Here is a 23,204-nt window from a genome sequence, read left to right on the forward strand (position 1 = left end):
CTTTAATTACACCCCTACAATGCACAATGAGACAAACAGTGTTTCCACTAGTGGATGGTACCAAGTGCAGCTGCTTGACTAAACAACATGTTTCCTTTTGACATAAACAGGTTTAAAGTTCTTCATGCAATCATACTCAGGAATAGACAAGAACAAACAAAACCAAAAAAAAAAAAAGACATACTACATTCAATTTTTTTTTTTTTTACACAGACCACCTAAAACAAACAAATAAAAGAACAAAGGCATACTACAGTCTTTTATATATATATTTTTTTTTTATACACACCACCTAAAATGAAAAATAAAACAATTAAAAAAACCAACAAAAAAACCCAACTAACTCCCATACCTGTCAGCTGTTCATTTTGTGACTGCAGTTTCTTCACTTCTTCTTCCAGTTTCAATTTAATGGCTGCTTCTAAGCGTTCCCGCTTCTGAGAAGATTTGACTAGGGACTCGTAGGCTTCATGGACTTTCTGGATCTCAAGCTCAAACTGCAACCAATCACTGGGTCTTGACACTGTGTCTTTTGTAAAGTACCATGGACTGCAAGTACTGAGAGAAAAACAACAACAACAAAATCCAGAAACTAAATTCTACCTTATGTCAAGCAACATATAACTTGTGGCATGATGGGTTTTGTTCTGACTTTGTATGCTACACTTTCACATCAGACATGTCATATAAATCATGTACACGTTGCATATAAGTAACATCTAAAATAATACAAATTACAATACACCAAAACCACCAAACCAAAACCAAGAAATGAACCTTTCTGACGATTACGTGATAATATAGTTATATGAATCAAACCTAACTGGATCCTTCCTTCTTCTTCTTCTGCCTTCGTGGGTTGCAACTCCCACATTTACTCATATGCACACAAGTGGGCTTTTACGTGCATGACCATTTTTACCTTGCCTTGTAGGCAGTCATACTCCATTTTCGGGGGTATGTATGCCGGGTATGTTCTTGTTTCCTTTAACCCACTGAACGCTGACATGGATTACAGGATCTCAAACGTGTGTATTTGATCTGCTTGCATATACACATGATGGGGGTTCAGGTACTAGCAGGTCTACACATATGCTGACCTGGGAGATCGGAAAAAATCTCCACCCTTTACCCACCAGGCGCCGTTACCGAGATTCGAACCCAGGACCCTCAGACAGAAAGTCTAACGCTTTAACCATTTGGCTATTGTGCCTGTCTGAATGGATCAAATGATAACATCTGCCCTGGTAGGAAACCAGTTGTGCAAGTGACTCCATGTTTGTAAAGCACTCAGAGCTTGGTTTCTGACTGAGGATAGGCGCTGTATAAGTACGTATCATATAACTCTAAGTATCTTTTACAAATTACTTCAAACAACTTCTATGTCCCCCAAAAAATCTGATCACCTTTTGAAGTTTGGACACTTTCTTCAGGCAGTGGCTCAGCTCGTCTCGAAGTTTCCGATTTTCCTCTGTCAGTATTTCCACAGCTCGTTCAATCCTCTCCTGGGATCCTGGACTGGAGGACCTGCACACCACCCACACACAATACTGTTGGCGTGGTGATTCCTACACCATAAGAACATAACAAAACGATTATACACATTTGTTCTTGGTTCTGCAAATTACACTGATAATATATATATATATATATATATATTATATACACAAAGCCTTTGAAGCACATATAAAAGGAACCCATGGGAACAAAAGGATTGTCCCTGACAAAATTCTGCAGAAGAATTCACTTTGATAGTAAAACAAGTACACTTGTACACTTGCATGCAGGGGAAAAAAAGAAGGGGCGGGGGGGCTGCACTGTAGCAACACACTTTACACTGGCAGAGCACACTAATTTCACACAGAGAATTGTGTTGTGACAAAAAAAAAAAAAAAACATGCAATACAATACAATACTGCTGAACAGTAGGTGTGTGAGGTTTTGTTTTTCTTTCTGACATTCCTCTTCAGGCAGAAGAAATGTCCGAGAACAATCAGTTTTAGGTCACCAGCAGGCCACACACCAGAGGAAACCCCGCACTTTGATGATGTTAGGAGTGCCTGCTCTGACTGACCCTAGACAGGACATCACCTAAAAGCCCCGTGCTGACAACAGCAATCAGTCGCTGAGTCACAGTGAGCGACTGTCACCCTGGGAACAGTGACAGCTGGCATGTTCCTGCAAGTGCAACAGTCCCCCACTAACCCCACTGACACTGAAAACTTTGGTATGAACTCATCACAAGCATGGAAGTGGAGAGGAAAATGAAACTGAGGACACCATGACAGAAGGGCAGGAAAGACCACAGAATGTAGTTTCTTTTTTTTTCTTTCTTTTTTTTAATAAACCATACTTGATGATGATCGATGAGGAGGATAATGACAATGCTGCTACCAAGGTCCATTTAGGTTTGGGACTGTGTGACTATGCTGTATACCACATATATATACACTCAGCACTGGTTAAGCGCTGGCCCTTGGCAAAAAATCTGTAACTGATGGTGCTCAAACATCCTCCCAGTCATCAGTTCATGACTCTAGCCACTTCACCAAAGCAGCTGGTGTGAGAACTTATTTGTGTCAGTAAGCTAGAGAAGTACAGCATGTGCGACTTAGCCTACTTCACACAGACACACACACACACCATAAAATTCATCACGACAAACAAAACAAACAAATAAAAAAAAGGATCTTACCCAGATCGGACTGCAGAAAATACAGGTTCACTGGATGTATGAGATCCGAGCAGACCAGTGCCACTGCCTTTCTGTGACGATGCGTGAGAGTCCCCACTGTCTGACAACCCGGACAGGTCAGGCTGCGATTGACCGTGCTCCGATTTACCTCCCATCGCTTCTTGCGACCTGTGAAAGTCTGTCTTCTCCAGTTCTAATGCCTTGTTACCTGGGTACTGTGGAGGAGGTGGGAGAGGCGACACATACGGCAGCATCTGAGAATTATGCACAATTTGTCCTGATATATCATCATCACCTGGTGTCCAGTTTTGATTGACGTAGGGGTGGGGATGGTGGTAGGTGGGAGTGAGGCTTCGTGCCCTTGAATACTGCCCTGACTGCGGTGGAGGAAGTCCTTGGGATTGCCAGTGGTGCTGTGGCACCATCAGGCTCTGTCGAGATGACCCTGCCCCAGAACTGTACACGTTGGTGAGATCCTCTCGGCCAGCGGAGGAGGACGTTGCATAGATGGACTGTGAATGTGTGGAGTATGAATAGTACGACTGTGATCCAGCAGAGTAAAATGAGGACGGTGTCGATGACACGAGATCAGTGCCCACTTTGGACTCAATGGCGGCAGGCGGCATTCCCAGCCTGGCCAAGATGCTGTAACCCCCGTCATCCAGGGGCTGGTACAAAGGGGTCTGAGTTTCCTCCCCTTGAGGCTCCTGTCTCTGCCATGTGGCCAGGTTCTCTGTCGATGACAGTGAAACATCTGTGCTGGTCTCACTGCCCGAAAAACTCTGTCGAAGACCTGCAAGAAAGAAAAAGTGAACATAATTATCATGCAAAATCACTGCCAGCAATTCAAAAGATGCTACATCATAAGAATCAAAATGTGTTAACCTTTAGCAAGCATACAGTGCTCCATCTCACCAGCCTTCATCGCCATCCTGGTAAATGAGCACAACAGACTGCACATTTTTTCTCTTTTTTGTCTACATCAGAAAATGTTTTCCTTGTTCTTGTGATAATATGTCTCTTCAAGTTATGATATACATTAAAACAACATGTACATTTTCATGTTGTTCACTTTGGTGTACTAAAGTATGGCAGATCTCTTCTCTTTGGGATCTCTACTCATAATCCAGTTGTTGTTTTTTAATTACTCACAAAAAAAAAACACACAAAAAAACAAACCAACAATTCATCAATAAATGATAATTAACAATCACTGCCAAATGACCAATTCCTTAACCTGGATGAACACATAAATGTAAATTTGGCAATTTTTACCTGGCTGGTTGCTGAAGACCTGCTTGGAATGGCCTGGGTATGGGGGAGGATCTCTATACTGCTGCTGCTGTGACATCGTGATCAGCGTCGGTGGGGGAGTGGTTAACCAAGAGCTTGTTGTGTACGGACAGTTCTCATAAATGGTTCCCCACTCCACTGGAAAAAACAGCAACATAACAATAACTTTCTAAATTCTCGTATTGTGTTTTGACAATTTTTGTTACAATGGTATTCATTTGTGATTTACAAGATTGATTTGCAATAATGAAAACAGAGACAAGATTATTCATAAGGCTGTGGCAAGCATCTTTATCTTACCAGACTTCGACCTTAAAAGTATGAGCTTTGTCAAAATTTTGGGCAGGTTCTGACGACAGAAATGGAATTCCTGAAGAAAAGGGAGAGAAACCTATTAATAACTGTAGTGATGCTGTTAATCAATAACTGTTGTGATGCTGTTAATCAATAACAGATGTGATGCTGTTAATCAATAACAGATGTGATGAGAGAATGTGGACATGCATCTCCAGGATCCTCGAGGTTTCAGGAACAAACCTCAGCTGTGTCAGGTGATTAATGGTGGATGCTGTCCACATCTCCTATGTCAATACATATATATACGGACTTTAGTTTCTGTTCAACTGATTGTAGAAATATCAACTTACACCCCTAAAACATGACTTCCCAAACAGCAGAGTAGCAACTGCTGAACAACAACAAAGCTGAAATGAAAAGTACAAAACTAAGATGAGTAAAAGTAATTTTATGGAAGCAAGGAAATGCGTATACTGCAGTCTATCAATGCAGCAGCTTTTTCAATTTCTTTTGGGACAACTTTCTGACTGAACCATGCCAAAGACAAAATTTCCTCCAATCCAAGACAATAGCATCTGCATTCTATCAGACTGGCATTTAATGTTTTTTTTCTTTTTTAGGTGTTCAGTGCATGCTGTACATGTGTTCTTCGTCCTTGACTTCTTCAGTCTGAGCTGAACAATTCCTGACCATAAAGGCATAAAAAAAAAAAGCCCTGTGATGTGGCAAGACATCGGAGATCATGCTAACAGTAACAGTAATACCACTCTTTTGACAATTTATATGATGCACGAAAAAATGTTGATTGTTCCAGTTTGATACACTGGATATATGACAGCACCATGTATTGTTCTGAACAAAGAAGTGCTAAATTAATGTGGATGTCAGACTTCTCTCTCTCTCTCACCATCCCCCCACCCCCACCCACCCCCAAAAAACACAACAAAACACTAACATTAGATTCATGATGAAAAGGTATCAGAGAGAAAAAACTCCCATTGCAAATCTGTTATAAACCTGATAGTGATAATCACAGGCCTACTGGATATTCAACCATCCAAGACATTTCAAAAATTGAAAAAAGAACTAGCAAGTGAGGCAGTGTGGAAAACTGACTGGCACAACAGCTTGTGGTATGATGTCAAAGGACAAGGACAGCCAGTTTGCAGAGCAGATGTTTTCTGCCCTCTTTGTCTGCCTCTGTGCCTGCTTGTCATGTCATTAATGCTTCTCAGTCACTGCCTCTTCTCTATCTGCCTTGTCATTTCCTAAACATGACATAAGACACAAACTATCTGCCCCCTCTCACTACAAACTACCCCTACACCCCACTCCACCCCTTCCCTTCATCCTCTTCCCTTAATTAACCCCCCAGCCACCCATCTCTTGTTCCTTCCATTCCTTACAGATCTCTCTCTGTGTGTCTGTTTCCCCAATGTACAATCTGTCTTTATCTTACAGATCTCTCTCTGTGTGTTCCCCCAATGTACAATCTGTCTTTACCTTACAGATCTCTCTCTGTGTCTGTTTCCCCAATGTACAATCTGTCTTTACCTTACAGATCTCTCTCTGTGTCTGTTTCCCCAATGTACAATCTGTCTTTACCTTACAGATCTCTCTCTCTCTCTCTCTGTTCTCCCAATGTACAATCTGTCTTTACCTTACAGATCTCTCTCTCTCTCTCTCTCTCTGTTCTCCCAATGTACAATCTGTCTTTACCTCACAGATCTCTCTCTGTGTCTGTTTCCCCAATGTACAATCTGTCTTTACCTTACAGATCTCTCTCTCTCTCTCTCTGTTCTCCCAATGTACAATCTGTCTTTACCTCACAGATCTCTCTCTGTGTCTGTTTCCCCAATGTACAATCTGTCTTTACCTTACAGATCTCTCTCTCTCTCTGTTCTCCCAATGTACAATCTGTCTTTACCTTACAGATCTCTCTCTCTGTTTCCCCAATGTACAATCTGTCTTTACCTTTACAGATCTCTTTCTGTTCCCCCAATATACAATCTGTCTTTACCTTTACAGATCTCTCTCTGTCTGTTTCCCCAATGTACAATCTGTCTTTACCTTACAGATCTCTCTCTCTCTCTCTGTTCTCCCAATGTACAATCTGTCTTTACCTTACAGATCTCTCTCTCTCTCTCTCTCTCTCTCTGTTTTCCCAATGTACAATCTGTCTTTACCTTTACAGATCTCTCTCTGTTCCCCCAATATACAATCTGTCTTTACCTTTACAGATCTCTCTCTGTCTGTTTCCCCCAATATACAATCTGTCTTTACCTTTACAGATCTCTCTCTCTGTCTGTTTCCCCAATGTACAATCTGTCTTTACCTTTACAGATCTCTCTCTGTTCCCCCAATATACAATCTGTCTTTACCTTTACAGATCTCTCTCTGTCTGTTTCCCCAATGTACAATCTGTCTTTACCTTACAGATCTCTCTCTCTCTGTCTGTGTCCCCAATGTAAAATCTGTCTTTACCTTACAGATCTCTCTCTCTCTCTGTGTGTGTCCCCAATGTACAATCTGTCTTTACCTTACAGATCTCTCTCTCTCTCTGTGTTCCCCCATGTACAATCTGTCTTTACCTTACAGATCTCTCTCTGTGTGTTCCCCCATGTACAATCTGTCTTTACCTTACAGATCTCTCTCTCTCTCTGTCTGTTCCCCCATGTACAATCTGTCTTTATCTTACAGATCTCTCTCTGTATGTTCCCCCATGTAAATCTGTCTTTACCTTACAGATCTCTCTCTCTCTCTCTCTCTCTGTTCCCCCATGTACAATCTGTCTTTACCTCACAGATCTCTCTCTCTCTCTCTGTCTGTTTCCCCAATGTACAATCTGTCTTTACCTTACAGATCTCTCTCTCTCTGTTCCCCCATGTAAATCTGTCTTTACCTTACAGATCTCTCTCTCTCTCTCTGTTCCCCCATGTACAATCTGTCTTTACCTTACAGATCTCTCTCTGTGTGTTCCCCCATGTACAATCTGATTTTAGAATCTATGTTTAGTATCCACATGTTAATTTGTTAAATTACCCCCCCCCCCCCCCTCACTCCCCTGAAACCTACTTACTACAGCACAGCATGTATCATGGAATCTAATAATTATATGTACATATACTTTTTTTTTTTTCACTGCCACCATTTTCACCTTGACAATGATGACTGTGTCCTACTCTGATATGCTCAAGTTCATCTATCATCTTTGCAATCAACAAGGGCTTTATGTAAAAAAAAAATTAAAAAAAAGAAAAAAGAAAAAAAGTCTTCTTTAAATATCTACATTTCTAAACCACCAGTAATCCTTGACCTTTGTTGTCCCATTTTTCTTCCCCTCCCTCAGACAGAAACGAGAAATGGTTTTACAACAACCATTAATAACTGGATGATTACATTACTTCTGCATCCAGCAAATAAAACCTCAATGAAAATGTGGATACAGTCATATAAATGACCTTGGGCATGTCCCACATGTCTTAAGGAAAAACAAAATCATGTGTGAAGAGGCTGAATATTGTTTGACAGATTAATAATAATACAAATTAGAAATATTAATTTCATATTGCCTCAATTATCAATAAAAATTTTATCAAAACTTAACAGTGCTAAAGTTTGCCCTCAAATACCATATACATAAATTTGCATTGTCTGAAGACTTAAAAAAAATTTTTTTTTCATTATAAACAAAATGATGATTTTGTAAGTCTTTTTAATTTTTGTTTGTTTTCATCATTACCATGTTCCAATACAAGATACTCAAAATCAAATGTATGGTTTTTGTTCAACACTGGAGAACAAATCAAGGAAAACAATATTCACTCAGTCACAGTTTCTGACATTTGTAATGAATAATGCACACCCAGTGTTGTTGTTCACTCGTTCTTGTCGTTTGGTTGTTTTTCTTTTGGTATTTTGGGTTGCTGTTTTTTTCTTCTTTTTAATAGTGGCTGATTTGACATAAACATATATTATGGAATATGATTCGAGTATAAATAGATTACATAAATTTATCAAAAACAACATTAAAAATAAGTAAATTATATTAAGAAACAAATGGTTAAATACACTATGTTCAATTTAGAAAAATTAGAGGTCCAATTCTTGTCAAGACTGTAAGAGACTATGTTCTTTTTGTTATTTTTTTCAATTTTTATCCAGTTACCCCTTAGTATAACTAAGGATGATGGTATAAAAATTGGAAAAAAAAATCTAATTACTTATTTACATATTATCCAATCAAGTAAAGCTTGTTTTTTTTAGCTGAGTTACATGAGTTATTTAATGAAAACATAAAATGCACATTTTCAAAATGTATTTGGAACACTGATTCATTCAAACACAACACAAAATAAACTGGCAGAAATGCTTGATGCTAGTAATGTTCAACAATACATGAAACATTACTTGATTTTCATTGACTTGGTGCATCACTGATCAATATCATGTGTACAAAATACCACAAATCATTTCCAATTACAAAAAAAAAAAAAAAAAAAAAAAAGGTATGGGTAAACCTGTTAGTGTTACCATAAAGTGCTACTATTGTACATGTCTACATTTTCAAATATTATCATATATCAAGGTGTGCAGGCCTGACAAGGCCTTATGCCCGCTTGAAGTGGCGAAGAAAAATTGAGTCCCCACATATTATAGATGCATTTTTGCAACATTGAGGGCTTAATGCTTGAATAAGTCAAGAAATATCTAGATGAGTTTTGTATTTAAAATTCTGTAAATGAATGTCAAGATAATTTTTTTAAGTATTCATGCTGAAACATCTTGTGGGAAATTATTCCAAACATGTTACTGTTAGTAAAAAAAAAAAAAAAAAAGTGCAAATCTGGAAGTTCTTACTGAAACTTTTAACAGTTAGTAGGAATGGCCTCTTGTAGCAGTGTTCTCATTCAATGTAAACAATTCACAGTTCTGCTGTCATATAATCCATGAGTCATTTTATACATCTATATTAAATCACAAGGCAGGCTATGTTAGTCAATATATTCTGTGTTTGAAAAAAAAAACAAAAAAAAACTGGATCTCAATGTCTATTACCGGGCATGTCTACAATTTCAAACATTGTCAGGCCTGTTTATTTTGTTTGGAAAAAAAAATCAAAGCAGCATGAACATACCTTGAATCCCCATGTCTATTCTTTTTAGCTGGTGCTAAAATAAAATTCCACAATATAATTTGAAACACCGTAACCAAAACTGGTTTCAGGAAATCACACACTAATTCACACAACTGTTTTCTTCCCCAAAAACACCAAACATCGTATCACATTTCACACTGTCAGTCACAACTCGCGACGGAACCGGTTTCAGAAAAAGACGGGAGCGGAGCACATGTGCCCAGCTCTGTCGTTTGTTCCAGCGGACTGAATAACAATGAAGTTAGGTCCCTTGAGCGCGAGCTGGCAAATTTGCTTCACGCGCGTGGCACGGTGGTGGCACAGCCAATGGAATGCTACATTCAACAATCGACCAAAACCACCACTTTTTTTTTCTTTTCTTTTTTTTTAAATAATCTCTCCTCCATCCACCTGCTACCGTTTACCCCCCCCCCCCCATATACATTCAAGTGGGTTGTGGCCTTCCTTCTAACATTACCCCCTGACCCTCCCCCACCCCCTCTCTCTCCAGACTGTGTTCAGATACCGTGCCTTGTATGCGTGTGTCTGTCTGTGTGTGCCTGTGTGTATCTGTCTCTCTCTGTGCGGTGTGTGTTGTGTGTGTTTGTTTCTTTCATTTTGTTCATTCTTTTCCTATGCATTTTACTAACAACATGCTTTTGCCTGTATCAGTGTATGCCATGTGTGTGTGTGTGTGTGTGTGTGTGTGTGTGTGTGTGTGTGTGTGTGTGTGTTCTTTTTTATTATGATAATTTTTTGGATTTTTTTCCCTCCTCTATTATGTATTTCTACTAACACCATGTTTTAATCTTATTTGGTACTGTGTTGTGTAGACCCTGTTTCAGGGCGGGGACTGGATGTAAAAAAAAATTTAAAAAAATAAAAATAAAAAAAGCACATCAGTGCTTATCTATTATCCTCGAAATAAAGAATTTGTCTTGTCTTGTCTTGTCTTGTCTCTGGATCTTGTCAAAAAAAAACAACTCATGTGAACACTGCCTGTGCAGAAAAGGTCTCGGACCGCAGTTGTGTAGTTTTTTCTCAGACTTAATCCCTGGTACGAAAGGGTTTTTATTATTAATTTATTAACTCATTATTTCATTTTTAATTCTCCGTGCCAAAACAAATCACTGCGATAACCAAAATCTACTGACCTCGGCGATTTTGAGTTCTTCTGAATCTGAGTCCACAGACCACATACCGTGGCATAACTGCTGCACTGTTGAGCATTCTGAGAAACCGAACATGGCCACCAAGATGGTGTCCTGAACCTAAAAAAAGTTGTATTTAAAGATACTCTTGAGTAATACTGCACATTCTTCAAAACAGTATGGGGCATGGGTCTAGATCGAGTCAACACTTTGCAATAGACTAAAGAGTCTGCCAGTGCTTCTCCCTCAACTCTGTGAAGAGTGATGGGGGTGTGGGGGAATGGGGGGAGGGTTGCCTCGCAGAACTGTTCGCCGGATTCCTCCAGGTCTGTCGGCTGTGTGTCAAGCCCTGGGCCTCTGTCAGTACACGTGTGCCTGATCACAATAAAGGTACAAAATCTGCATGGTGATCTCCACGCATTTGACGAAAGTTCTCTTGAAACGCTATGAATGGACAACGCTGCTGAAGACGTTTCTTCTCAACTCGGTGCTCATTCGACCGTATTCCGGTCATTCCCAAATACATGAATAATAACATGAATTAAATCTTCATTTTGTATGTGTATGAGAGAGAGAAGAGAGGGGGTGGGGGTTCGGGGGGGGGGGGGGGGGGAGATGCATCGGGTTTGCTTCATAATCTCAACCATCTCTCCAGTGTTGCACAATTGGGTTGGCATGTTTTGTTTTTCATCCCAGGGAGGCACGAGATTACAGACAGAGGGAGGAATGTGGGAGAGTGGGGGTGGTGGAGTGGGGTCAAGGAATTTGTCTTGCCTTAGTCAGTTAGTGTCTAACAGAGCACAGCGGTAAGAGCTCTGATCCGGAATTTCATGTCCCACTGCCCATCACCTTTTGAACTCCCTGGTTAGTGCTCTGTGAAAATTGGGATCCCTCCCTCTCCGCACCCATCTTTCCGCTACCCTGCTCATGTTCTCTCTCTCTCTCTCTCTCTCTGTGAGTGCGCGCGCGCGCGTGTGTGTGTGTGTGTGTGTGCGCGCGCGCGCGCGCGCGTGCGAGCTGCATGAGTCGGGTGTCATGATGTCTGTTAGCAGTGGATATGTGAGCAGACCAGTTTCATTATAAAATCATTTATAGCTAAATGAGTGTTGCACACAAAGCGCTTTCAGGCCAAAAGCCTTAGTGAGTGGTGATTTAAAAAAGAAGTGATCATAAAAATAAGACTGGCATGAGTCATAAAGAATTAATAATTCGAAAGTGGCCAAGTCCTATCCCCGTGCTTTCTTCCCCAACAGTCTATTTGAGGGCAGTTGGTGTGAACATTTACCTAAGTTCTCATCACCAAAGCCAGAGCTGTACGTTGCTGGGCTACAACGGGTCCAGTCGTTATCTGCGAAGTGCATTCCTGCCACGGAAGCTGCAAAAAAAAAAAAAAAAAAAAAAAAAAAAAATCTCACGGCGGGTTTCAACTGCCAACTCTAACATAACGATAAGTAAGCAAATCCACAACATTTAGTGTCATGACGACTCTGACCTCCGTCTGTTCTGATTCGAGATCGTATTAACTTATGTGCTGAAATGCGAAATCTGAAACCTTAACTGGATTCGAGATCGTATAAAGAGCAGAAAATGCGAGCTCTGAAAACTTGACTGGATGGGAGAGAGAGGAATGGGGGGAAAAAAAGAAGAAAAAATGAAAAAAACCAAAAAAAAAACCCACCTCTTTCCGAGTCCCTTGATCTGAACCACACGCCACCAAAAAAGATCGTTCATGCTCAGACTGAAAAGAGTTAACAGGGAAGGAATGTACATTTGGCGGAATTATCTCACGTTTCACGCTGATTAAACGAGGCACTATCACGGCTTCCTTTGGGGTCCCCCTTCTACCGCCTGGGACTGCCAAGGAATTCTTCTGACACTAAAACGTTGTCCAGAAATCTCCCACGGATACCAAAGATACTTCAGGAATTCGACCTAGATGGGAGAGGGGATGGGTGAGGGGTGGTGTTGGGAGGAAGAGAGGGAAGGGGGGATGAATGACAGCCTGGTGGTTTTGTCGGTCCGTTCAGCTTTTCGGTGAGGTTGCAGTGGAGGAAAAGTTGATCCGATTTACAAACAGTATGACTTCAATGGTGTGTGTGTGTGTGTGTGTGTGTGTGCGCGCGCGCGCGCGGTAGGGGTGGGGGCTGATGTTAGGAGCCACCGCAAACACCAGACTTCATCGGTAAAGGGCCTTTACGGCGATACGGTTCGTTTCAAACAGACCGTTATTGCCAAGTGAAGTCGGCTGCATGGTTTTAGGGGTAGTCAATGGCTTCCACCCCCTGAGAGGTGGAGGATTTGGTGGATGCCTATTTCCACCCTGCCTGTCACACGTACGGCTTTGCTATCACTGGCGGCAAAAGTCAGGGAGTGCGGTTGTTTTGTGTGTGTGTGTGTGTGTGTGTGTGTGTGTGTGTGTGTGTGTGTGCGTGCGTGTATTTTAGGCCACAACAGGTGCAGATTCCATGTCGTTCTGGCAAACAGCCTATCATTCCAACACAGACGCATGGAATGTGGTTCATTCGCGGTTATGGGACACACACACACACACACACACACACGAGCGCTCTGAGAGTGCACTTTGAAGCTTTACTTTTAACAAGAAAACACTGACAAACTTTAGGAATAACCCACCCACCTTAATTATTATTATTATTATTATTATCATGAGCATTTACACCTCATCTTGAAAACAATCCCTAGGCGTTTACAAATATATAACACACACGTAAATTTTATATCAAAAAGGAAAAATGAACACAAGATACCAAACATTATTTAAAATTATTCATCCAGACGACTGAGGAGAATCTGATGAATAACAATATCAAAGGTGGTTGAATGATCAAGGAGGGGGAGAACTGATATTTCGTTGTTGTCAAGAGAAGTTAATAAATCATTCACAATTTTGAGAAGGGCTGTCTCAGTGCTATGACTGGTGCGGTAAGCAGGCTGAAATGGGTATTTCAAGTTACTGGTGCTGAGGTGGTCGAGAAGTTGAGCAAGGGCAACTTTCTCAGTGACATGAGAAAAAAAAAGGAAGATTGGAAACGGGTTTGTAATTCTTTACTGAGTCCGGATCGAGACTGGGCTTCTTGAGTAATGGCTGTAAGACAGCGGACTTCAGCACAACGGGAAAGGAGCCAGACAAAAGAGAATTGTTAATAACAGTAGTGATGTGTGGAAGATGAGTGTCAAGGCAGTGGCTGAGAAAGGATGGGGAAAGAGGTCAAGTACGCATGTTTTAATGCTTGACTGTCTGATGATTCTCTTGACAGCATCAACAGAGACAGGCTGGAAAGAGGTGAGGGGGTGCCAAAGAAATGTGGGTCGGGAAAGACGGGGGAGGCGACAGAATGTCAGTCCAGAGTCTGACGGAGGTCCAGAATCTTACTGGTGAAGAAATTTGAAAATGTATGTGGAAGAATTCAGGTAAACCGACTGACAGTCCTCAGTCTACATCACAACAACAAATCATATCAAACCCAATAAATAAAACAAAATAAAATAAAATCTAAAACCAAACTGCAGAATTCAATCAATATTCACACTATATAATATACAGATACAATTTCATCAACATTCACGCTATACCAGTCAAAATTCATCACATTTTTTATGCGTCTTCATCAACATCACTGTCAAAAGTCGATCTCTCAAATGCCCCAGGCTCCAATGAATGCTAAACACAAATGTACTGCACAGTGGTCGTAGCGTGTCGGTTTGTAGTGCGTGACTGTGATATCCAGTATCAGACATTTTGAAGCGTGTAAATGTGATATCCAGTACTGGACATTTTACAGCATGCATGTAAGCCAACGCGCATAGTTTGCCAGTTTACTTTTTCGATACCATGTGTGCTGTGGAACTGAAGTTCATGGTCTTTCAACTTTGAGTGAATATGTGTCTGTCTTTTTCTTTTCTGACTGACATCATTACCTTATCACCCCCAGTTTACAAAAAAAGGTCTGATTCTACTACTTTCATCAACACACACACACACACACACACACACACACACACACACACACACTATGTATTCACATTCACAGCCACACACTCAAGAGCTACTTAAAGACTTCATTGATACCAATGACATAAGACAAATCCTAAAAAACCATAAGTTTCTCTCTCAGTACCTGCCAGTATTACCAAAATTATGTAAGCTGTAACATTAACAGATGTAATATTATTGTTTAACAACTATGGCCTTGAGCTTCAGTTTAAAAACATTTTGTGACTTGAACTGCATTTAAAAATCATGTTTTTTGTTGTTTCTTTTACAATGCCATGACAGACAAGCTAGGGAAAAAAGCACAAGTTTATCATAAGGAAATACCTCAGTGAAGTGGTGTGTATGCACTAAAAATTATGTGTGTGTTAATGTGGGTTCCTATGTGTTGACCATCATAATAAAACAAAGTCACTGGTTTCCAACTGATCCATTAACCACAAAAGTATGCACTCTGTGCCCACAATAACCCAAGGCAAAACACAGTTACAACATCTGAACTGTCGCTACCCCCCCCCCCCCCTCCCCTTCCATTACTTCTTTCTCTACTACTACTTTTCCCTTCTGGCCTGGCCACACTGCAGTCAAGCACATGTTGTGCAGTCTCAAGGTGGTCTCTTAGCCACAGGACACCCACCCCTATCCTTTACCTTGCCTCTCCTGCTCATCCGCTTCAGTGGAAATGAAAGGGAAAATCACCTCTGAGTGGTCATTCACCCCCAGACCGCTTGTCCTACATGTACATGTGTACTTGACCTCGTTCCTTTTGTAACCCCTCACTGTTAGTCCCTGGTTCAAGGTGAATTTTCCTGCATCCTCTCAAACCCCATGACTGTCCATGTGGGCTGTGTACACTGGAGATGACTGGAACGATGCCCAATTGTGCCATCTAATACAAGTTTGGGTTTCATTTGCTAAGGTGATGGTTTCAAAACCCTTTCCTGAACTTTTTTTTCTTTTCTTGATGTCCCAAAGTTAAGTGATGGTGTGATCTCAACCTGCAATGTGTATTCTAGTTTTACAAGACAGATGACAACTAATCATTACTGACCAAACAATCAGCACATCAAAATGTCCAAGAGGACAAGAAAATGATTTAATAAAACAGCCATTTTCTGGTTTTTCTGCCCTGACCATGGTACACAAGACAGGTCAACAAACAAATCTACAACTTAACATCAGTCAACAGTAGTTGAAGTGTCATTAACTGATTAAGTTACAAAATATTCCTATGGACACCCCATGCCCTGAAGCAATTATGAGAAATCACTTCTTTTCCGTAATACTACTGTATTAGCTGCTGTATTACAATATACTGGGAATGTTTGGAATGAAAGTCATATTGAAAGTGTTAGGATGCTGGCTTCACAAATTGAAAGGACACATTCATGACCCCAAAGAGAATGACACAAACAAATCCAGAGAAGATGCTTGTTCTTGCTTGGAGTACTTCAACACTGCTGAGGACTGTAAGTTTGTTTTCTGTTGTTGTTGTTGTTGTTTTTATAACAGGAATAAGTAATAATGACAAAAAACATTTCACAACTTGATTTGCCTTTTTTTCCTTTTTTTGAGAGGGTGGGGTGGCAAAAGAAGGGACGTATCAGGGTGGTGGGCATGGGGGATTGGGAGAGTGTGGGGGTAACAGAAAGCAGAGGCTGCAGCAAGTTTATGGCAGAACCCTGCCCCTAACAAATCCTTTCACGGAATTTATTTTCACAGTGTGTTGAGTTGCTGCAACACAAATTACAAACCCTTGACACTCAATGCCGCCTGATGTCCTGTTCTGTCTGCAGTCTGGCTGTAAATAGACATTATGAAAGGGTCCTGTTTCACCCACCAAATGGATGATGTCTGTCACTTTTATGCAAATTACCAGCTGGAGTGGTGTAGAGGGAGTGGGAGGGGTTGGGGAAGGGTAAGTTGATGACCCAAGCTGATGCCTTGAATGTGCTGACGAAGCACTGAATGAGCAAAGGCAAAAAAAACACTTGATACATAATGATAATCTAAAATTAACTCATCTGCCATTTCTGCATTTAAATATTCTATGCATAACATGTTTTATTGTGATACATGTGAGTTAAATACTCAGTATGTTTTGACAAATCATTATCTGCCTCAATACTTTTGTAACATAACTACTTAATGTTCATTTTAACATCGTTCCTGGATTTTCTTTTTTGTGACCCTCTGGCAAAACGTGTGTATTTCTTCTTTTTTCTTCTGATGTGTTCGTGGATTCCAACTCCCACATTCACTTGAATGCATAATTTACGTGTATTGACCATTTTTACCTTGTCATGTAGGCAGCCATACTCTCGTTTTCAGGGGGGGTTCTTGTTTCCATGACCCACCGAACGCTGACATGGATTACGGGATCTTTTAATGTGCATGTATTTGATCTTTTGCATGTGCACAGTATACAAACAAAGGGTGTTAAGGCACCAGCAGTTCTGCACATATGCTGACCTTGGAGACTGGAAAAATCAGCCTTAACCCACCAGCCCGGAATTCAGCACTCAACCATTTGGCCACTGCACCAGTTGTTCATTCTAAGGGACAGGCTGTGAATTTTTTCCCCAAAAAGAGAGAGAAAAGAAGCCAAGCTAGCATGGCAGAATGGGGAAGAGGGGAGAGGGGGAGAAGGGGAAGGAGGTGTGACAATCCTTGCAGGCAATCAACCATGGCCACATAACCCCTACTGCCCCTTGCTTGAGTGGCTGCCAACAAAGAGGTCTGCTGAAGCCCGGTAAGACAGGACAGCCCTCACTCCTTCCCGCCCCCCCCCCCCTCCAACTCCCCCTCCCCCCACAGCCCATCCTACCCCCCTCCACACCCCCTCCCCCCACACACCCCTCGACCCCTTATGAGTTGCAGGGAGAGTGGGGAAAAAAAAGAAACTAGAGAGAGCTTAAGTTGGAGGAAGGGGGGAGAAGAGAGAGAGGGGCAGGGGAGGGAGGGAGATAGAGTGGAATTAAAAAGGCAGAGGTACAAAACTGATTTTTTAAAAACTTATATAGATATATAAATATGTTATAATTAAACACACACACACACACACACACACACACACACAGGAATTTCATCAATTAAAAGTGACTGTGAAGACCAAAGAAAAAGAACACTTACAAGAAATATTTGTAAAGAAATAAAGTAGAACTATTGGACAAAATTCTTCCACACACACTGCCAGTGTTGAAAGAAATTCATCCTTGATTCTAACTCAATGTCCACTGTCACAGGGGAGATAGATTGATAGACACATAGATACTAAGATAGATAGACAGAAAGACAGACAGATAACTGATAGCTAGATAGATACACATACACATACATACATGTATACATACATACATATATATATATATATATATATATATATATATACATAAATGGATAGATAAATAACATATACCTTGCCTGTGAACAGATTTCATCCCTTCAGATGAAACCTCCAGTTCATAATTCATCAGCAACTAAGTTGGCTATAATCATTTTACCTGATTTTATCTGATTCAACCTGAACATTGTGCAAGGCACTGTCCTCATGTAACAATTCATCAAAGCAGTAAACAGAATGTTGCTATTGTGTAAGCACTGATCAATCATCTGTATGCAGTGCTGCCCCTTTCCCCACTGTGTGTGGGCTTCCAGTTGACTGATGCCTTTTGAGGGGAGGGGAAAACTTCAAACATCAGCACATGCACAAACCCAAGGCAAAAGCAACTTGAACTGCACATTAAGCTTGTCCAGAATGACACCGTGGGTATCGGATATGTCAAAATATTGCCCAAGTACGTCAATGAAAATTTATTCACTGTACCTGACATATTGTGTACACTAACCTAATATTTCTGACAAGAAACAAAAGGACAAAACTGAAGTGTCATGCCTTCAAAACATGTTCTGTTGTTGAAACATGCAAGAAAGAAAAACATAAAAAGACAGCATGATTTGTCCTCTGTGACATAAGAATGCAAAGAGTAGGGAAACTGTACAACTTCAAATCAAAATTAAAACAGACAAACAAAAACAAAAGAGAGAAAAGAGGTAAAGGAAAAAGAATGGAAGCAAAGAGGAAGAATCTATCATTGTCAATTCTCTAAGTCAATGATTAATGAGCATCTTACAATGACATAGTTATGATTGTACTTCCACTTGATTTGTAACTTCAATAGTACAAAAAGGTAATGCCAATGGTTGAATTAATAAACAGAAAAAAAAAGTGCTTTTTAATCAGCTCTCCACACAAACCTTAGCAGCTGCTACCAAAAGAAAGTGACTGCTTTCAAATCCACTGACACACAAGTGGCTTTCAAATCAAATTCAATCCACACACAACTCGTAACATCTCAAACCTAAACAAAGTGACTGTTTTCCAGTCAACTCACACAAATAGTAACATCTCCTGCCTAAACAAAGTGGATGTTTTCGAGTCACTCTTCACACAAGTCATACCACAAACATCTCCTACCTAAACAAAGTGACCATTTTCTAGTCAACTCACACACATGTCACGACACAAACATCTCCTACCTAAACAAAGTGGATGTTTTTGAGTCAACTCACACACAAGTCATACCACAAACATCTCCTACCTAAACAAAGTGACTATTTTCGCGTCAACTCACACACAAGTCATGACACAAACATCTCCTACCAAAACAAAGTGACCATTTTCTAGTCAACTCACACACAAGTCATGACACAAACATCTCCTACCTAAACAAAGTGACCATTTTCTAGTCAACTCACACACAAGTCATGACACAAACAGCCCTTAACTTTCGCACTGTCCAGGAGGTCTGACCCCTGCACCCATCCCAGACAATGATAGATTTTTGAGAAACAAACAACAGGAAACTGAGTATTAAATGAGAGAAAGCAACGACGGGAAGCCCGTTTATCTTGATTCTTGGTCTGCCACATGCCTTTGCTTCTGTGCGTGAAAAATATGGACCGGCATTCCTGAAGTAAACTGTGTGAATGCCATGAAGTTGAGCTGGTGTTTGATGCACCAGTAGTGACAAGTAATGTGGTAAATCAATGTTACTGCTCCACATATGATTAATCTTTTGAACTGAACTGAACTTATGATGCACTGAGTAGAATAGAAGAGAACTGAATATGTTTTACGGCCAAGTGTACCAGAGTCACAGGGAATACACATGAATGTGTACAGAGCAGAGAGTACAGATGGACTGTTCTGTGGTGCCTGACATCAAAGCAAATTATCCGTCTGTCTATGCTCTCTTGTGACTAGAGACAAAAGCACATTATCACCATGCACCTCACAAACACATATGACAGCTACACTCTCTCTCTCTCTCTCTCTCTTGGGACTGCAAACACATCACGATCACACACACACACACACACACAACCATGACAAAAAACCCATCTCTTTTCCTCTTCCTCTTTCTTGATCAATACCATTACACACTGTGATGTCAGTGTCAGAAACAGTAATTTTACACAACATAAGTGCAAGACTCTCTCTAGAGTATATCAATTAATGTAAAATCACACCTAAATTTCTTTGGTGAGTTATTTATATCAAGTCCAAATAGGTCACAAAGTATCAAATTTGTATACATGCTCCTGACATTAACAACCTGCTAATATACCATACATATTCTGCTTATTTGAAAAAAACAAACAAATATAAATCCAAAGCTTAAAAATCTGAAAACGTTTGGCCTATCTTTTAAATAAAAGAAGATTTTGCCACTTACGCATGGGAAGTAACTCTTGATCATTACGTTTTTAAGCATGAACCAAGAGTAATCCACCATGACCTAACTGCACAGCCTTGGAACTTTTAAATGATTTTTTTTTTTAAGTATGTGTGTGTGTGTGTGTGTGTGTGTGTGTGTGTGTGTGTGTGTGTGTGTGTGTGTGTGTGTGTGTCAATGAGTGTGTGTGTGTGTGTGTGTGTGTGTGTGTGTGTGTGTGTGTGTGTGTGTGTGAGAGAGAGAGAGAGAGAGAGAGAGAGAGAGAGAGAGAGAGAGAGAGAAAGACAAGACAAGACAAGACAAGGCAAATTCTTTATTTTGAGGATAATAGATAAGCACTGGTGTGCTTTTTTACATCCAGTCCCCGCCCTGAATAGGGTCTACACTACACAATACTTAATAAAATGAAAGCATTTTGAAAGAGAGAGAGAGAGACTCAGAGAGAGTGTGTACACACAATAACAAGTGTTTGTTTACTGTTTAGCTTTCTTGCCAATAGTATTCAAGTTACTTTTTCTGTTTTCTTTTTTTATCTCATCAAAATTTACTTTGAGACAAGATATATTTGCTAATAAAGCTATGCTATAATAATTAAGGGTGACGAAATTAATGAAACCCATCACTGATTACACATCATGTAAGTCACTGAAAAAAGCTGAAAAAATATGAGTGGTTTTTTTTTTCAAGTTAAAAACTGCAAAAACAATGAAGTTGAAACAAATTATATTAACCATAATTAAACTTACATAATCTTTTCTGATATATATATTTGTGTGAAACCATCTGATATGAAGATAGGAATCTGTAAAGAGGACAGTGACACTGACAGGTTCTTATAACCCCCAATACTGATATTACCAACCATGCAAGTGTTGCTTCTCGATTTTGCAAAATAAGCAGAATAACTCTTCAGCTAACCCTCAATGACCACCTGAGTCATTTGGACTGTTTCCAGTTTCAGATTTCTTTGACATCTGAATGAAGTACAGCCTCAGGGAATTAACACATAACTTCACTTCTGGTGTTCCTTATGACCTCTTGAGAACCATTTATTAACACATAACTTCATTGCTGGTGTTCCTTATGACCTCTTGAGAACCATTTATTAACACATGACTTCATTGCTGGTGTTCCTTATGACCTCTTGAGAACCATTTGTTAACACATAACTTCACTTCTGGTGTTCCTTATGACCTCTTGAGAACCATTTATTAACACATAACTTCACTTCTGGTGTTCCTTATGACCTCTTGAGAACCATTTATTAACACATAACTTCTTTTCTGGTGTTCCTTATGACCTCTTGAGAACCATTTATTAACACATAACTTCACTTCTGGTGTTCCTTATGACCTCTTGAGAACCATTTATTAACACATAACTTCACTTCTGGTGTTCCTTATGGCCTCTTGAGAACCATTTATTAACACATAACTTCATTTCTGCTGTTCCTTATGACCTCTTGAGAACCATTTAACACATAACTTCACTTCTGGTGTTCCTTATGACCTCTTGAGAACCATTTATTAACACATAACTTCACTTCTGGTGTTCCTTATGACCTCTTGAGAACCATTTATTAACACATAACTTCATTTCAGTCACATTATGTTCCTCTCCTTGATAACAGTAATGTAACACTATCAGACAGACAACTACAAATGATGAAGAATCTGCTGCATTGGGAGTTACTGCTGACTGGTCTGCATCAATTTAAATTAAAATAATCTATAATAAAATCAAAATTTTGAAATGACTAAATATGAACTGTGCATACATCAGAATGATCATTACATGTACATGTATATATAATTATATTATCATATATGAGAGAGGATGGTATTGCTGCGTTTCTGTTCCTTCCGTGTCACTGATACACTTACAGTTAATCTCAAGTCAGGGCTGCATGTTGGTTTGTATCAAACTGATTTGCAAATATGGTTAATGCTTACTTATACCACACTCAAATACGGAAAATCTTTCAGAGTGCGCATGCTCTCTCTCTCTCTCTCTCTCTCACACACACAAGGACCTATATCAATAGAGGCTACTTTTTTAATCTGACATACGCATATATACAACATTCGCACTGGGTTCGTATTCATAAAACGACCGGAGAAAGGTCTCTCATTTAGAACCGTCAGCGATAGTCAACGCTGAAGAATGCATCAGTTAGGACGGTCTTCCTATTCGGGTCGGTTTGACCTGAAATAACAACTTGGACAGCTACACACTGAGCGATAAGTTTTGGTTTCGATCTTTGTAGCTGCTCAGTAAATACACGGATGCGTTCTCTCGTAGCTTCTTTCACTAATCGTGCAGTCTGATGATATCACTATTTCACATTCCAGTCGCCATTCCGTTCCTTTTTTTGGTATTATTTTTTCCGAGACTTGACGAGAGTGAGGGAATTTGATTCAAAAAGAGCAAAAACAAACGTACCTTATGTCGATGATGATCACTGTGCACCAGGTGTCCAAAACTCCCCTGACACAGTCCAACAAGGTGGGCACACCTTTATCTTTCCGAAACGGCACACACTCACACATTCACACCACAGGCAGTACAGAGCGGCGAGATCAAGGAGTCATGGCGAAAGATGGCCGCTCCGTAATGCGAGGAATTTCCCTCGGAGTGACGTCACATCGATGGAGTCGTGCAGACGCTTCGTTCCGTGCGGCGGTGACCTCACTTGTGGGGTTAACTTGTGCTGGTGTGTAGGTACAGCCGATTCTGTCGTAGTATATTGACACGCTCCCCTATCGGTTTTTTGTTTGTTTGTTTACTGTTTTACTTTTCTTTTCTTTTCTTTTTAGTTAATATGTATGTCTGTGATCGTCAACACTGGCAAGGTTCGAAGCATGTGTTACGAGACACGGGA

At 40.3% G+C, this 23,204-nt stretch overlaps 1 protein-coding gene across 2 annotated transcripts in view; it reads right to left on the reverse strand.

Annotated features, from left to right (window-relative positions):
- The window catches only part of LOC143289041 (uncharacterized), a 45,317-nt gene extending 22,361 nt beyond the window's left edge, over nucleotides 1-22,956 (reverse strand). The window contains exons 1-6 of one of the 2 annotated variants that reach the window (XM_076597829.1): nucleotides 22,766-22,956; nucleotides 11,859-11,948; nucleotides 3,971-4,126; nucleotides 2,696-3,488; nucleotides 1,407-1,527; nucleotides 353-497 (exon numbers count right to left, since the gene is read on the reverse strand). In XM_076597829.1, the coding sequence (XP_076453944.1) occupies nucleotides 353-497; nucleotides 1,407-1,527; nucleotides 2,696-3,488; nucleotides 3,971-4,126; nucleotides 11,859-11,934 (1,291 nt within the window). In that variant the 5' untranslated portion in view covers nucleotides 11,935-11,948; nucleotides 22,766-22,956. The remainder of the gene's footprint in view (nucleotides 1-352; nucleotides 498-1,406; nucleotides 1,528-2,695; nucleotides 3,489-3,970; nucleotides 4,127-11,858; nucleotides 11,949-22,765) is intronic. The other variant, XM_076597830.1, reaches the window with a different exon arrangement.
- Nucleotides 22,957-23,204: the final 248 nt, after the last annotated feature.

This window comes from Babylonia areolata, chromosome 13, assembly GCF_041734735.1.
Source record: "Babylonia areolata isolate BAREFJ2019XMU chromosome 13, ASM4173473v1, whole genome shotgun sequence".
NCBI classification, from domain to species: domain Eukaryota; kingdom Metazoa; phylum Mollusca; class Gastropoda; order Neogastropoda; family Buccinidae; genus Babylonia; species Babylonia areolata.